The 17124-nt window shown below is 27.7% G+C and overlaps 1 protein-coding gene across 1 annotated transcript in view; it reads right to left on the minus strand.

The window, feature by feature from the left end:
* Window positions 1–13810, minus strand: part of LOC129967037 (somatomedin-B and thrombospondin type-1 domain-containing protein-like) — a 33026-nt gene extending 19216 nt beyond the window's left edge. The window contains exon 1 of the mRNA XM_056081675.1: window positions 13268–13810. Within this exon, the coding sequence (XP_055937650.1) occupies window positions 13268–13517 (250 nt within the window). The 5' untranslated portion in view covers window positions 13518–13810. The remainder of the gene's footprint in view (window positions 1–13267) is intronic.
* Between the last annotated feature and the right edge of the window lie 3314 nt (window positions 13811–17124).

A 17124-nucleotide genomic window follows, 5' to 3' on the forward strand; every position in this document is an offset into this window, starting at 1 on the left:
CTGTGTTTGAGTAGATGAGGTTGAATTTGCCATAGGCTTTCATATTATGTATCAAGTTTCTGTCTTATCCGGCTTCTTCTTTTAGAAATAGGCTTCTGCTGTCTTAAATTTTTATAAAGAGGAGCAACACACGTTTTACACACGCAAATGTTACGAAAACTTTTAAAAAAATTGTTTGGCAATCACTCATTTAGTTCTTCTTCAGCTGTCGGTAAATCTACTATTAATCACTATGCCCGTGGGTCATTCATGCATCAAATTATCACTTCTCAGATTTAAAAGCTGACATTAAATGATTCTGAAAAGTTATAATTTGACAAAAATTACACATAATATCCAAATACCTCAAGTATTCCATAAATTCGAAATTGAATAAGTAGGGCAGAAAATTCCTGAAAAAGAATCCTCTATCCGCTCAGATAAATTAAAAATTGTGTAGAGGTTAAGGCAAATGATGCGAACTTCATATAGTCATATGTTGAGCCAATATACTTTTAAACGTTAATCAGTTATACTCTTGATCTTCTTGATGTATTCGTGTGTTTTGCATATGCACTTAGTATGCTTTATGCTTGGTTTTAAAAATGACAAAAAAAAAAAAAAAAAAAAAATTCACAAAAAATTACAACTTTAATCAGTCTTCATCTAAAAACTTAAACAAATCCTGTCAAACAGTTTGGTTATTCACTACCAATATTTATTTCAACTAAATGAGTTCAATTCTTTGCAGATTTTATTCTTATTTCATTATTTAGATGAGATGCAGTTACGTTTCATCAATCATTCAAGTAGAATACTCAGAGAGATGATAGCAAACAGCAAATAGCAAACAATTCGTTCAACTTTCAAGGTAAGTTTGTTGATAAATTTTTTCTCAATTGAAAGTAGCTCATAGCTGTTTGAACGGTCAAGTTATTTCCTCTTATTGGTATAAGATATTCATTTTGTTAAAAGTAGATTTTCATTCTAACGTGATATTCAGAGAAACTAGACATTTAGTGTAATATTATTTTATTAACTTTAGCAATCGCTAAAGTTAATAAAATTATACTATGCTACGCTATTTAACTATTTATCTCTAAATTTTTACAGGAAGTGATAATACCAAAAGAACATCAAAAATAAATAGAAGCTATTCTTTTGCTTTTTTTTTTCAGTTAGCATTCTTTGTCATTATTGCCAATGTAAAATAATATTTAAAAATGAAGCAATCGGTTCAAAAAATTAAAACCGAGAGTAGGATATTTGTCCCGGCCATTAATTTTGAAATTAGATTGATAATTTTGAAAATATATAGCTAACTAAAGATACTTTTTGTTATAAATGTAAATATTATTTTTAAAAAAACTTGAAAGCTGCTTTTAAAAAAATAATGATTTTCTAAGTTATAAAGGGATAAATGGCTTTCATTCATAGATCTCCAACAAAAAAAAAAAAAAAAATCTGATTCTATGTTAGAAATAACAATTTAATTTTTTTATAAAGCATATTGATCTGAACAAAATGTTGTTAACAAAATGACCATTTGTAAGTTTAGTAATTAGAAACAAACAGTTTAGTAACAAGAGATCAAAAATCCTCTTTATAGATGATTAGTTTTTAAAAATTATTTTTTGAAATGTTTTGATATTTATTCGCTAAGACAGAGTATTGAGAAGATTTGAGAAATTCATACAATTAGTGCCATAACAAACCTTTCGTATTACAGCCGTAATACTCATGATGACTACAAATCCTTTTGATTTTACTGGTGTTATTATGGAGGATGCTTTGGATCAAATTTTAGAAATTCAAAAAATACGATAGAGAAAAAAAAATCAAAGAAAGTTGCATAACAACTTAAGAATCATAAACTCGTTTATTTATTTCTATGAATGCAAAGCGTATCAGTTCTGAAGAATATATCCTTAGTAGATCTATTTGTTGTTATCCAACTTTTGAACTTGCATCTTTTAACTGTTTATATTTTTTCCAAGTTTCTAACTGCGTGACTTCTTCTACTTTGTGTTATCATATCGAATAAACTAAAAATCTTTAGAATATTTGAGATTTATATAGATTACCCCTCATTTTTTTAAAAATAGTCACTTGTCAAGATATTACTAGATTATAAGATCTAAGTTTGGAAATACAATAATCTGATGTACGAATTAGACTCGTACATCAGATTATTGTATTGCAGAGTGCGAATCACAATTAAAGAGTATTTTATTTATTAACTCTTATTTTATTTTTTTTAAAGTTCATTGAACACAGAAAGAGAACCAACCTCTAGTCCCCTTTTTCTTTTATAGTGCAGCTGCTATCTAGATTAATTTGCAGTCGATGCCAACCAACGGGCAGATTTCCAAAATGATTTACGAGTTGCTCTTGAAAACCCTTTTTCTATCTTCCTCACATGATGCATTGCTGTTGTCCGGAGCGCCATTAATAGCGACTCGCGCGTGAATGACTCCAAAACATTAATGACCTTGAGAAACTAAACATACCCCCCTTCCCTTTTTTTTTTTTTTTTTTTTTTACTACGTGTTTATCACCGCTGCAACTCTTGTGCCCCACTGTTCCGTTCCCCTTTCCTGTGTTACAGAGTAAGAAGAAAAAATTCACTAAAAAATAAACAGAAAAATCTTAAAGCTCTTTAGCTTTTTATTCTTTTCTTTTCCCTTCTTTTTTGGTGACTGATATAATTCTCGTTTCATAAGAGATATGCTTTCCATATGGAATACACATATAACTGAAAAAAAGTGGTTTCTAAAATTACGTTCATAGCTCAAATAGTCGAAAATAATAACGGAGAATAGATAGGAATGAACAAGTTATGTGCTGTATGCAACAAACCAAATTCAGCAATAAAATTGCAGCAATTTTATGAGTTGAGAATTCCACGCAAATGCTTCAATGCTCTTTTCAACTTATTATTTTTGTCTGTTTATGGCAAGAACAAGTTTCATACGTAATTTTGTACAATGATGTTGCCTCAGAAATATTATCGTAGCAAAATCAATGGCGTTACCATGTAGTTAGTTCATCAAGTAAAAAAAAATAAAAAATACACAAAATTTTCATTTTGTTATACATAAAAAATTTATAATGCAAACAAATATAACAGTTTTAGAAAAAAACTCTGAGACTCATGCAAGAAAACCAATACATGTAGTGTAATGACTTTCCAAATGATTGATTTTTTACGATATACATTTTGTGTCTGTATTTAAGAGAACATAAGAAATAAACCCTCCGATGAAGATGTTATATTGCTAGGCTATGAAAAAAAATATATAAAAATATTTTGAATTATTTTTTTTTATGAATTCTAAGATTACCAATTTTTCAAAGTATTCAATTTTATTTTAATACCTTTGATTATTTGAGTAAGAGCATTAAAAAAATTTAGCGGGATAATTGTAATTATTTGAAAGCATTTCGAATTCAGCCTTGTCAAAATAATAATTTTAAAAAAATCAATGGATGAAGAAAACAAAATGTAATACAGGGTTCTCTTGTCTTGGTTTTTAAAAAAGAAACTAGATAGAGATCTGAAAAGCATAGCTGCTGGTTTGTCGATCTACTAACTGCTATATCAAGTTTTAAGTGTTGTATTAAATGGTTATTTCATAACCTAGTTTGTTTTTTTAGATATGAAACAATATATCTAAATTCAATTAAACTGGATGCTTTTACTGTTATTTCGAAATCCTCATTTTCTGAGAACACTGATAATTATGCAGATAACTGGAATCTCCTTAAATGATTAAAGAATTTCTTCTTTTAAATTACAGATATTCTATATATGCTTCAAAGATTTAACATATTAGATGCATGTAGCATTAGATGCATTTTTTTCAGGAAAATTACATAAGGATTGGAAGAGACGGATTGTTTTTTAATGTACGCAAATCAGGTTTTATTATATTATTTAATAATCTGTATTTTCATAGAACAAATATTTCGCCTTTTATTGTATATTCGTATAAAAGAGGATTAATTGTATGTGACATTTTAATTCGTTTTACCCCCCCCCCTTCGCTTACAATGATATATCTGACAAGTTCAAAGAATTACGGAATTTTTAGTATTTAAATATACATTAAGTGAAAGTATTAAGTAATTTCAAACGCAAAAATCACTTGGAAACGTTTAAATATCACATAAGTCATTTATTCTATTATAGGGATTAAAATAGCTATAAATAAGTAATGGCACCTAATTAGTAGGTAAAATAAAATCTTACGTCAAGAGGTTAAAGAAACAATACCTACATATATATAAAATAGAATATTAAATTCACTTTAAACAACTAAGCAAGTTTTACTGTCAAAAAAAAATTCACAGCATACGAGATAAAACATTGTTGCGCACTGGTAAAGGAAAAAAAAATGCAGTTATAGTTATCACCACTTTATATAGGAAATTACTAAAGCAATTTCAATATGTAAGATTATAAAATGCAACAATTCGCACTTCTGTTTTAAGAAGTTTCATAGAATAGTGCGTGTGCTTCATCATTCGTACCAGCCTTTTATCACCAATAACATAATTGTATCGTAGGCAAAAGGCGAATGGATTATTGCTAGATCGCATGAAGTATTTTCATTTTGGGTTAAATTTCTATTCGCGTATTTCTTTTTCTTTCATTCTTTATCAAATAAACATGCATTTAACCAACAGTTTTTATGAAAATATTCTTCAAGTAGAATCATTAAAAAGCTGAACAATTGCATTATAGTCACCCTGCCAGTAAACACGTCTTTTAGTTAAAATATATTAGCTTCATGACAAGAACTCCTTTTCCGTCTGCCTTTCACAAAGCATACATTACTCTTAAAAGTTCTAGCCAAGAAAGCAAGAAAATCAGAATTGGAAGTCTGGATATTCATGGTTAATAAATAAAAGGAATCAGGTTCCTTAAGTGGAAAATGAAAAAACGAAGGAAACCGAAAGGATGAACCAAAAAGAAATCTAACTATTTAAATGCTTCGGGGAAAATCTGAAGGTCAAGATTGCTTCGAAGTTTCCTTCGAAACGGTCATTTTCAATCTAGCAGAAGTCATTTGAGTGGGGAAAAAAATGAGCAATTTTAAAATTTAGTTTTATTATTTAATATGCGGAATGCATGCTTGCCAAATTACTAGAATAAAAATTATTTAAAAAAAAAAGAAAATATATATCATTTTAATAATAAATTTTTTTAGGCAACAGAGAAGCCTGAAATGTTAAGATTTGCTCATTATCTGGAAATATCATTTGGAAAGCCAGGAGGTGGTTGGGAGTATCCAAGAATGCCACGGGTCAAAATGCTTTTGGAACTCCCGCCGAGTTCATGATTGACGTTCATGAATTATTACAATTGAAGAAATAAAAACTAAAAAGAGAATAATAAAATAATCAAGTTCTTCCACTTCTTATTCAACCAAACCAAAAAGTGAAGATAATTTCTTAAATTCTTTTCTGACAAAAAAAAAATATAATGCAAAATTATATCTTTTTAACAAATATAAGATAGAAATAAAACTAATAAGAACGCGAAAATTCGATACAGATTTCAAAGCATAGAAGATTGCCGATTTCTAAGAAATGAAAATCAATTTCTGAAAAAATAAATCTTGCTCTAATTTTTAATAAATATTCACAAAAAATATATTTACCATGGAGATTCCAATCACGTTCACTTAATTAGTTCATATTAATGGCTATTAAAATACATCACTTTGCAATGACAATGTTTAAGAAAAAATGTTTCTGTAAAATTTACCGTGTTTTATTATTTTAACACTCCTTCATTGGAGCTTGAATTAAAATGATTTCAATGCGGTAAGTATTTTAGATGACTACATAGCTGAGGAAGGTAGGCCGGATATTAAATAAAATCCTATAACTGAATAATTAAAATAAAATATCTAGAAAAAATAAAATATTAAACATTTTAAAGTAATTAGGAAACTATCCGCCCTTTCAGGAAATAATTAAGAAACATAAATAAAATATTTTGACTAAAATTGTTTTATTTGCCCTCCCAGTTAGTTCAGACATAATGGCTATATTTGTGTAAGCAAATTATATGTTCAGTTAAAGAAATGAAGAGAAAAATGTTCCAAAATTTATTTCTTAAAACTTATAATGAAATTTTTAAGGTGAATTATTTATGCATAAGTAAAAAATCAAGATAATTTATGATATTTCGAGAAACTTGAATAACCCATGATAAAAAGTAAAAATGCTGGACTTTGAGAGTTAAAAAGTTGACACACTTTATTGTTTACTTTCAATCCATAAAAGTTATTTTCTCATTAATCCAAGGCATTATTTTTTGGCCCCTTCAAATTCTAAAAATATGAAAGTAAAAGAGCAAAAATCTTTTCGTAACTGTCAGCTTTACATTTAACAATAAATAAAAATAATTTTTTCCCCATAAATCTAAATTTTTACGAGATTATATCTATTTGATTTTTATCTTTTAAATTCAAAACAGAACTGTGATACAGCTTTCGCAAAATGAGAGTATTAATCGAATACAGTAAACTGAAGTTGAGCAATGAAAAAGATCATAAAATCTCACAATTCGTGTTTATAAGGATATTTTAAGAATTCAGTTTTATATAATTATCATTAATTCGCAATTAATTTACAAACACATGCAAGTTGAGTTAAATAAGAGAATCGTAAATAGAATTTGTTCAGGACCAGTTAAATCTTTTAGAAATCCTCAGGCAATTAAAAATAATTTCGGGGCTTTTTTTTTTTTTTTTTTTTTTTTTTACTCCAAGCTTTAAAAACCAGAAATTTATTTTTTTCGATTTGAATTTTAACTTAGCAAATTTTGACGAACCAAAATAACAAAATGCCTAATTGCATATCTCTTTTTTAAAAAGTTGATTTAGTATATACCACGTATAAAAAAATGTGCAAATATTCAAGAAACTAGTAAGGTAATATTTTATTTAAAAGTAATTTTAAAGAAAATAGCTAAAAAAAGACAAAACTTTTCTTATGTAATATAGATAATATTTAATAAAAGTTCCGAATATTTACTTTAATATTATAAAATTGCATATTATTTAGAATTATAAAACAATATAAAATTTGCAAAGGTAATTAATTAGAAATGTTACTACAATAATGTACCAGAACTAATGTAAGCAATAAATTTTAATTTGAATAAATTCGAACACATTTAATAATCCTTACTTGATTCTGTTATATATTGTTGTTTATTATATGATAAATTAGAGGAAGGAAACTGGAATATTTTGATCAGATCTTATATCGAAAACGAAGAATGAAATAAAAAATCTTCTACGTCGTTTTATTTAATCAAAAAGTTACTTTAATTACAGCATACGCCTGCAAATCGGATATTCGAGTATAAGAAGATTTAAAAACAATTTTCTAAAAAAGTTGAAAAGTTACCCAAATAAATTTAACCTTTCGTTCTAGATTTTAGAGTTCATGTTACAGTTAGCTTACAACTGCTTGTTTTCCAGTTTGTAATTTGACAGCTTTGTTATTTGCTGAAATGATGTAGCCAGATATCGAGAACAATTAGAATGTATTTTTTTAGGTCATCGCGGATCATATGTAATACAACTCCTAATTAAGAAATATCAGCTATTTCTTGTTGTTAGGCTCCAAGTTCCTAAAATGGGCATGGATTCGTTTGTTTGCAAATCATAAACTAAGAGTGCTCTAATTTTTATAAAAATACAGAGTATGGTGAAATTTGAAGTTCTTGTTATTTTTCACATAGTTTTTTACAGAGTGCATGCAACAAGCTATTAATAAAATTGAAAAAAAAAATCGTTTAAATTGAAAAAAAAATCGTTGAAATTAAAATGTTTATAACTGTTAGTAAAACAAGTTATTCATTTGATGATAGAAATAATTATCCTTTTGACATAAATGATATAAAGCATCTCTAGAAACTATGCTTCGAAAAATAACTATCGTCAAGAAACATATTGATCATTTAATATTTCCACTAAAAAGATTTTTTAAAAATAGCATTTTTAACTCATAGTGACTGAACAATTTAATCTTTTCATATTCAGATATATATTAAAGTCAAATTTAATGCAAATTAAATCGTGTTTTTATATAAAAAAATATACTTTTGATCGACATCGGAAGGAGAAATAACTGAATAGATTCTACATATTTTTTAAAGAACAAAGAAACCTCCCAAGTTACTTTATTTTGCGAATTCTTATTTTGAAGAGGAATTATAGTAAAAAAAAATGAATGACTGTCATGCCGTAAAATATTGTTTAAACTGAAACATTTGAAAGAAGCTAAATATTTCAGTTTGAACAGAAATTCCAGCCCCTAAAAACATTCTGCACTGATAGTAAACCGAATTCGGACCAAATTCTCTTAATGGAAAACACCATCAACAAGTTAAAAAGAAAGGAAAACAAGAACGTACGCCAAGTTAAAGAATTTTAAGAGACAAGAATGCTCAAACTGTAGAAGATAAAAGTTGCTTGTCTGAAAACATTCCAGTAAAAGGAACAAGAAACGGAGCATTCTTTTTAGAATAACCTAAACTACAATTTAATAGAACAATACGAAAACAAGTTTGTAGCTCTTGAGTAGTGCAAATTCCATTCCCCCCTCTCCTTCGAATGAGAATGGCATCTCCGGGATTTTAAGCCGAACGATCATAAGATTAAAGAGGGGCATATAAGGAGCTAGAAAGAACAAGCATACTGACAGCTCATCTTGGAAAGTCTTTTAATCTGTATAGCATAGAAATTATGGTTAGACCTGACCTATTGCAGTGAAGTAATGAAATTCTGATACATGACTATCTTAAAATCATGTTATGAAATATCTGCTCTATAAAGAAACAGTAAAGGATCCTTTATCAATATTTAATTCAGCATTTGCAACCATCTGGTCGTTTTGAACAATACAAGCGACAAAAATGGTATATGTTTTACCTCGTACGAAAAGATAAATAGGAAAGAATAAAAAGATAAAAATAAATATTTGAAACATTTTGTCAATATCAATAAAGAATTCACTGCGATTTTTGCTTCTTTTATAACAATTTCAAAAAGTTTCATAATAAAAGAGAGTGAGCGCTGACATTATTTTCAAACATAAATATTTTTTCACCCTATTCTTGAATAACAATTAGCGATCAAACTTGCATACTTTCCATTAGAATTAAATACTATCAGATTAATATTTGCGTAATGATCTTTAAAAATTAATAAGTGTTTAGAGCTGATGAATGTAATATTTATCACAAACATTTGTGCTCAGCATTTAGATTAAATGGTACTAATTTAAATTCAAGTTGAATAAATTATTTTTTTAATGAAAACATTAGAATTTGCAAGAATATTGTACATATTGAAACTTACTCAAGGGTGGTTGTCTTATTTAAAATGGTAATTATTTTTAAAGATTTTACTAGTACTTAAATATTAATGATATTTACTTTACTAACATTACTAATATTTATCACTAACAAGAATGCATAAAGGAAAGAGACAACGGTGAAAAAAATTTACTTAAACATTAATAATGAATTTTAGTCGATATTTTCTGGAAGAATGATCTCAGATGATTTACAGATTGGAAATACGTATCTGGAATGCTTCATCAATCTCTCTTAAAAATGCCTGTACATACCTTCCAGTCACATTATCCATCTACGATCTGATTCGAATGCAGAAAGATGTATCATAACATGCAATTACATAACTTATAAAAAATCATCTCGACTATTTAGCATATATTTCCTCGTGTAAGCTTGACAACAGCATATTTATAAGAATGCCTTTTACACTTCATTACTCATATATAAGATTCTAATGATAAGTCCTGTTTTACGGCAGGTAATTACTTCTAAATCGAGGCTTAGCTAGCATGCTATTAAAATGAAAGATGATTCTGATGCATATCTTCTGCCTCCTCCCCTTCTTCTAAAGGTATGTGGATGTGTTCAAAGAGTTGCGTGTTTTCGTCAATGCTTCTTTCCAATTTTATAACAAGAGATTATGATCGGGATACACTTTTTTTTGCAAGTCTTCAAAAGCCATACATATTCTCAAATAAGAGTAATAGTGAGACAGGAAGTCGAAACCTCATCATCCAGATTAATTACGGAGATAATGCAATTAGCTGACTTGGGCATTCTAATTTAAAACTAGTTTTTAGTTTCCTGTATTCAGTTTTGGCTTTCTATATTTAAGGGTTTTATTTCAATTACGCTAATGAGTCACTTTCAATTAGTTTTAATTAATTGTTTTACAATCGAGCTGCTCAGAGTTAATTCAATTTTTGAAGATTCAGATTAGAGCATAGATAAATTTTGATTCAGCTTAAAATTGATTTAATAATTAGGCTGATTCCTCAGATTATATGGCTAGACTATTCTAATTAAAAGTGATGATTCATTCCCAAGAAAAACATAAATAGCGTAACATAAAACCAAGAAAAACTTTTTTAATAACTGCATTCTAATAACGATTCATCAGTTCTTCTTTAACTGAATGAGAATTGGGAAATCTGTTTGTGGAAACTGAGATATTGAATGAAAATACAATTAAAAATAATAATATCAAAAATAGCAACAACATAAGACGAAAAATAGACATTTAATTATTAATATGATGTGCAATATAAAAGGAAGAAATGGAGCAAAGAAATAAAAATTATTTTGAATTATACCGAAATCCAGTGAAATTACGATATTTTTTTACTCAAAATTTTTTGATCATGTTTTTTTGCTTTATCTTCAGAGAAATATTTCTGTATTTTAAAATAATCATATTCTTATAAAATGATAATTTCAATCAGATTGATTTATTTTAAATGCTACGAGAAAATATTATTTATGGTTTTAAACATGTACAAGAAAATATACGGTAGATCAAACTGTATTAGTCTTTTCTCTATCTGCAACCTCACAAATTTTAAATATTTGAAATTAATTCTTTGAATTTATGCCATAATACATTTGACTGTTTTAAAATTTGAAATATTGAGATATTTTCTCTTAAAGTAGTCTATTATTTGATTTTTATGTATTAAGTTAAAAATTTCCGTTTTTAATGTTGACGCACGCACGCACACATACACACACACACAAATATATATATATATGAAGTGAGAGAGAAAATTCCCTAATTGTAAAATTCGACTTCTAGTCAAGATTTACAGTTTATCTATTATACAATCTCTTAGAACACTATGAAAATCCGAATAAAATAATCTTATTTTTCACCGTTTGCCTACGATGTTCCATGCATTCTCTTGGCACGAAAGAAAATATTTATAATCTCTTACAACATTCAAATATTCATTTAACTGATATTCCGAATGAAAAGATAATAGTGTTCGTTTAAATGAAAAGGGAAAAAAATACGAGTAGAGTATATTTTTGAATTCTTACAAATGCTTAGTTTTAATATACAGGATTTTCTTTTTCTCTATTTCAAAAGTTTATCTGTTAAGACGAAAAATACAAAACTTTAAATTTCAGTTCTCAAATTTCTAAACCCACATATATAATCTAAGTAAGTTACTTTTCTAGCATGAAGTGTCGATAAAATAATTTTCGAATCAACAATTCAGTCACAGCATTTCCAAAAATTAATTACATTTTTAAAGACGATTCATTTGGTTTTCTCATTTTGAACTCTTAAATTAGTTTGCATGCCATTTACAAAAATTTATTCCGTAATTTGCCTGTATAAGGAAGGGTATATTATTAAATAATGATGTTTCAACACAACACTTTTCATGATGTTGTGTTGAAATCTTTTCTTTTTCGAGGTTAAAAACAATAAAACGTATTGTGAGTTGAATAAGAAAATGCTCATTTTTGTTTGTTTTACCAGTTGCATAAAAATTTAGATACCAGTAATTTTTTACTCATTATAAAAAGAAGAAAAAAATAGCGGACGCATATTTGCTAGCGATTTCTCAATGTAGGGGGAGAAGCGTGCAGTTGCCCACCCCAGAGCAAGTCGCGATTAAGGGCTCAATTACAGCTTTTTCTCTGTCGGAACCGTTCCTGCTTATCATAAAGCACCCTAGACAGAACCATCGGAATCATAGCAATGAAGTTCTCGCTAACTTCAAGGCCGTTTATTCTACTTTCATTAGCTTGAGACAGCCGATTTGTCAACAAGTGAATGTCCGCAGTGTTTACATCCCTCTCTTCCCATAAACCACGTCTTTGTTCTGTCGGAAGGGAAGAATTGGTGAAGAGCAAATAATCGTAACTTATCTCACTTTCCGTTCGGGACATTTCTGTTGGGTGCACGTAGGCGATGAAATGGATTTACGGAGTGCCTGAAATAGAGTTTCCGGGTAAACTCGATGGGACGGAAGTTCATGTTGTCAGCCTATAAATTTCGCACCAAAAAGGGTACAGTGGCCTCTTGTTTTTGAGATTTACGAAATCGGAAGAAAGGATTATTTATGACCAAAGTTTGATTTTTTTTTCACACCCCTTAAGAAACACTGTATCAAAAAAGCGTAGTCGCTTAAAAATTTTTTTAAATGAAATATGATTTTGGATTTTAGATAATACTTATCTTTCATAACAAGATCATTTCAATGATCCTATAACGCACTATTATGTATATTCGCTAAAAAAAATCCATAAACTTCAAGATTCCATTTAAATGAATATCGGAAGATGATATTATTACTTATAAAAAGTGTATACTGAAAAAAAAAAAACTTTAGAAAATTAAGAATGAAAGCTCCCACTGTTGTTTTTCTATTGATGTCTCTCTAAGATGTTTATTTAAATAAATTAATTAATTGCAAAACAACAAAATTGTCAAACAACAAAAATTATTATTTTTAGAAAATAAATAATGTATTCAAAACTTAAACGAGTTTTATTTAAAAGAATTTTTTTAAAGGCACATTTATTAAATCAGCAGAATTAATCACATCAAGTTACACAAATTAATACCTCGAAAAATTTAAATTTTTAATTCTTAAATTCATAAAAGATTTTAAGTGAAAAATTTCGATAAAGAATTTTAAAAAAAAAACACAGAAGACGTTGAGACATTTTATAAAATGATTCTGTAAAATTAAAATTTAATTTCTGAATGATGAAGAACAAAAAAATAAAAGCATTTCGATATCTTTTATAAACCATATTAGTAATGAAAATTCTGCGAAAATATTCGCAGACGAATTTTGAAAGCTGTAGATAAACAGTTAAAAAAATATTATAATATGCTATCTTTGTAAATATTTTACGCAATACGCAGCAGTTTCCTGCTTTACCTACCTTCGCAAGCCTCTTTAAAATCATGACAGCAGTCTCCGACTTTCAAGCAGGCGTGGTCACAATAACATGGCTTATCGCTCAAGTCCTCGATAATAGCATTCAAAGGTGCATTCTGTACCACACACGTACTGTCCCGACCGGGACAGCAAAGACCTGCTCTCAAACACGATCCCGCTCCCACCTTAGCGAGTTGATTAACATGGCAAGCCCCGAAAGCCAGCAAGGTGACAAAGAAAACAGCAACAAACATCGTTATTTAGTTTCTTCAATCAATCTAAAGATTAATGATCAAAATTAGTTAATTGTTCAATTAATACTTATAGAGTCGGTGGTTAGAAGATGATATATTAAAATAATATCCTCATCAAAGAGTGAAGAGGTAAGAGAGAGAGATGAATTTCTATGCTGGCTTCCGTAGGGCTGCTCGGATAGATTTTGAAAAGTTTTCCCTGCTGTTGGGTGTATAAAATAGTTCAGTGGCGGTGGAGGGTCCGAGGAGAGGAGGAGAAGGATAGAAAGTGGATGGAGGGGGTAGGGTTGCGAAAGAGCGAAGGTTATAAGGAAAGAAAAGGGAGAGTAAAAACAAGAAACCAAATTATTCGAAAGAAAAAAAAAGTCTCAAATCCTTCTCGCATCCAATGATTTCCAGAGAAACCGAGATGACGGGCGGGACATTATTATTAGGTTGCCAATTTCTAAAGTTTATCATTGCTTGGCGATTTGAATTCACTCGCTATATAATTTAAATTTTGAATTTAACTCTCACAAGCGTGAGGAAATCTATAGGCATTTTTTTAAAACAGTATATTGCATTTGTCTTTTGCTATAGATAGTTGCGAGGCATGAACAGTATCTGAAAGATGATTTTATAATATGTATTACAGGCGCTTTGATTAATACGCATTCGAAAATTATAAATGTTGTATCCTAATATATATTTTTATTTAACTTCAATTTCACCATCGTTTTTTTTTTCCTTTACATTTACTTTATTTTTACCTTTTTTTATACTTTTGTCGAATTGTTCATGAAAGGTATCAAGATTTGAGAAAAATTGTAGTCAGTTTTCCGAAATAGAAAAAATAGCGATAAATAAATCTGAAAAAGAAAAAAAAATCTTCTTTCTGGCGAACTGACTCTTGAAAAATGTTAAATAGTAGTGTTCGCAAGCATAATGGTTATTAGAAAATGAATTCCGATATAATAAGTGAAACATGTTTTATCTAAAATTAATTTCCGCCATTTTTTTCTGAAAATCAGCGATTATAATAATGCTCCTGAAATCGTAAAACGACATTTTCTTTAAAGAATTTTTTCCCCCTGTTTGAGAATTTGAACAAGCAGAAAAGTACTTATAAACATTTTTCATTTTTTTTTTTTTTTTTGAAAAATAATGAAGATACCGATTTGAAATTTGTGCATCATATATTTATGTGGAATCCCAAAAATTCTCCTCTACTGAAAAAAAAAAAATCAGAAATATTTTCCCAAATTTACACTTAAAAAATTTATTCATGATGTATGTCAGCTATCTTAATGTTCAATGGAACATTGTATAAGGTTTTTTTAATGGTTATAACTTTAAACTCTTTCCCTTAGCTAAATAACTTTTTTTAAACGCGGAAAACGCGCATTCACAACTTTTCCATTCCTTTTCTTTGATATTTAGGCTGATATCCGATAGCAAATACAAAAATCTGTCTTGGATGGCCATACCAACAACTTAAACTAATTAAATTGCTGTTATGTATTTTTTCAAGTCAAAGTACAAGGCAATGGGATATATCAGATTCATACATTAATGAAACTTTTCAAGTAGAATTAAGGAAGAATATCCTTCTTTTATGTAACTTAATAAATTTGGATTTTTGAAGTGATTAAATAATAAATATTACTTTCCTTTTCTTTAAATTAATTAGTTAGTATACAGTACATGTTTACTTAAAATTTGATAAATAATTTTTGAAACTTATTTATTTTTCAAAATAATTGCTTTGTTTTTGTTGTCTTTTAAAAATTGCCCGTCACATTTAAATTAAGTCAGTAATGTAAAAAGCTGATAATTCGCAAACATTAAAATGCTTTCCCTATTTATTTATTGTATTTATTATTTCCCGTATTGGTCCCTATTTTGAATAAATTATCGTAAATTCAAATTCGTTCTTTTTTTATAATATAATATTAAACAGTTTTTTAATATATTAGTTCTCCAATTTTTATGCAAAGAATGCTTAATAAATCCTGCGTTAATGAATATTTTTAATTAACTACCTATTTATTTGAATATTTTAAGTAGTGTGTTCAGGCACATATTATCATTAAAGACAATAATGAAGAGATAAAACACATTGGATTAGAAAAGACATTTCCGGTTTTTGTTTTAGTGTCCTGGCTTAATATTTCAGTATCTAAAGTATCCCGAATTGAAATTCAAACATTCTGGTTACTTCAAGGAAAAAAAAAGCTTCTATTATAATGCTTTTGCGTATGCGAAATTATTGTTAACAAAGCTTTCAAATTTTGAGGTCACGAAAGTTAATTCTTTCACTCTATGTATTATTACTAATCTAGTAATACAATTTATATTAGAATATTGTACAGTTCCTTGTAATGAAAACCTACCTAATATAACTTTAATTTCTAGAAATTTGTAGTTTAAAATTTATCTCATTTAAATTTACTTGAATAGAATGAACTTCTTGTGTTCATTTTTCAAACTGAAATAATTGGGAAAAAATTGTGCTAAGTATCAAATTATGGCTTCGAAGTTTATTCTCCAAAAAATATTTTCATCTAATTTTAGATCAACATATATTTTATTTCTCTCAAATTTTAACTTTTAAAGAAGCGCACATTATTTTGATGCATAAATCCAAATTTAAATATTCTTTTTATTAGATTTGTTGAAGATTTCTTTCACATTTTCTGATATTCTCTAACATTGGATAAATCAGTAAATATTATATTGTTCCAATATTCGCCATCTTTATCACTAAACTTTATGTCAATTAACGGACTTTTTTTGTTCGATGAGTTCTAGAAAAGAAAAAATACTACTAATTTAAGCAATTCGCTATTTGCATTTTTTTATAATATCAGACCTACGGCATTTTTCAGTTCAAATTATATTACAACAAACTAAAATATGAATGTGAATCTATTTGTAAACAGTGAAAATATGTGTATTATTTTTTATAAATGGCAAAATAAAGGAAATAAATACCTTATATATTTATAGATTTATTTATGCCGTTTAATTTTTAAAAAATATTACAAAATGAAATTAACTGTAACAAAATTAGATTATTATGTCCAACATTAATTTTAATGTAGCAATCTATCTTTATGACGCTATTTCCGTACGTTGGACATAAATGTGATCAATTTTATAATCTATAATATGAAATTTCTATTCAGATTTTAACCATAATAATCATTAAAATGAAATTAATAACACTAAGTTATACATTTAAAAAAAATGTTTTGAAAGCAAAACCTTTTATTTTTAATACTTTTTAATAAATTATCATTGTGGATTAAAATATCAGAATAAAACTCTGTTTGTATGCAAAATACGATAGTAATAAGTTATGGAAAAAGCGACAATTATAATTATAGTTGTTGAAGTTTTTCCAATAAAAAATATGGCGATACAAATGATTCTTACTTGTAAAATTTAATAAAAAATTGTAAGAATTATGTATATAATGTTAAATAATAATATTACCTGTCATGGTAAATAATATACAAAATAGAATTAAATTTCCTTTCAAATATTTTCTAGAATCATTTGCAGAGGAATATTTGGAGATGTAGTAGCAATTCTAATCTTCAATTCAATAACAGAAATTTTCAGT

The sequence above is a fragment of the Argiope bruennichi genome, chromosome 4, assembly GCF_947563725.1.
Source record: "Argiope bruennichi chromosome 4, qqArgBrue1.1, whole genome shotgun sequence".
Lineage (NCBI taxonomy): Eukaryota > Metazoa > Arthropoda > Arachnida > Araneae > Araneidae > Argiope > Argiope bruennichi.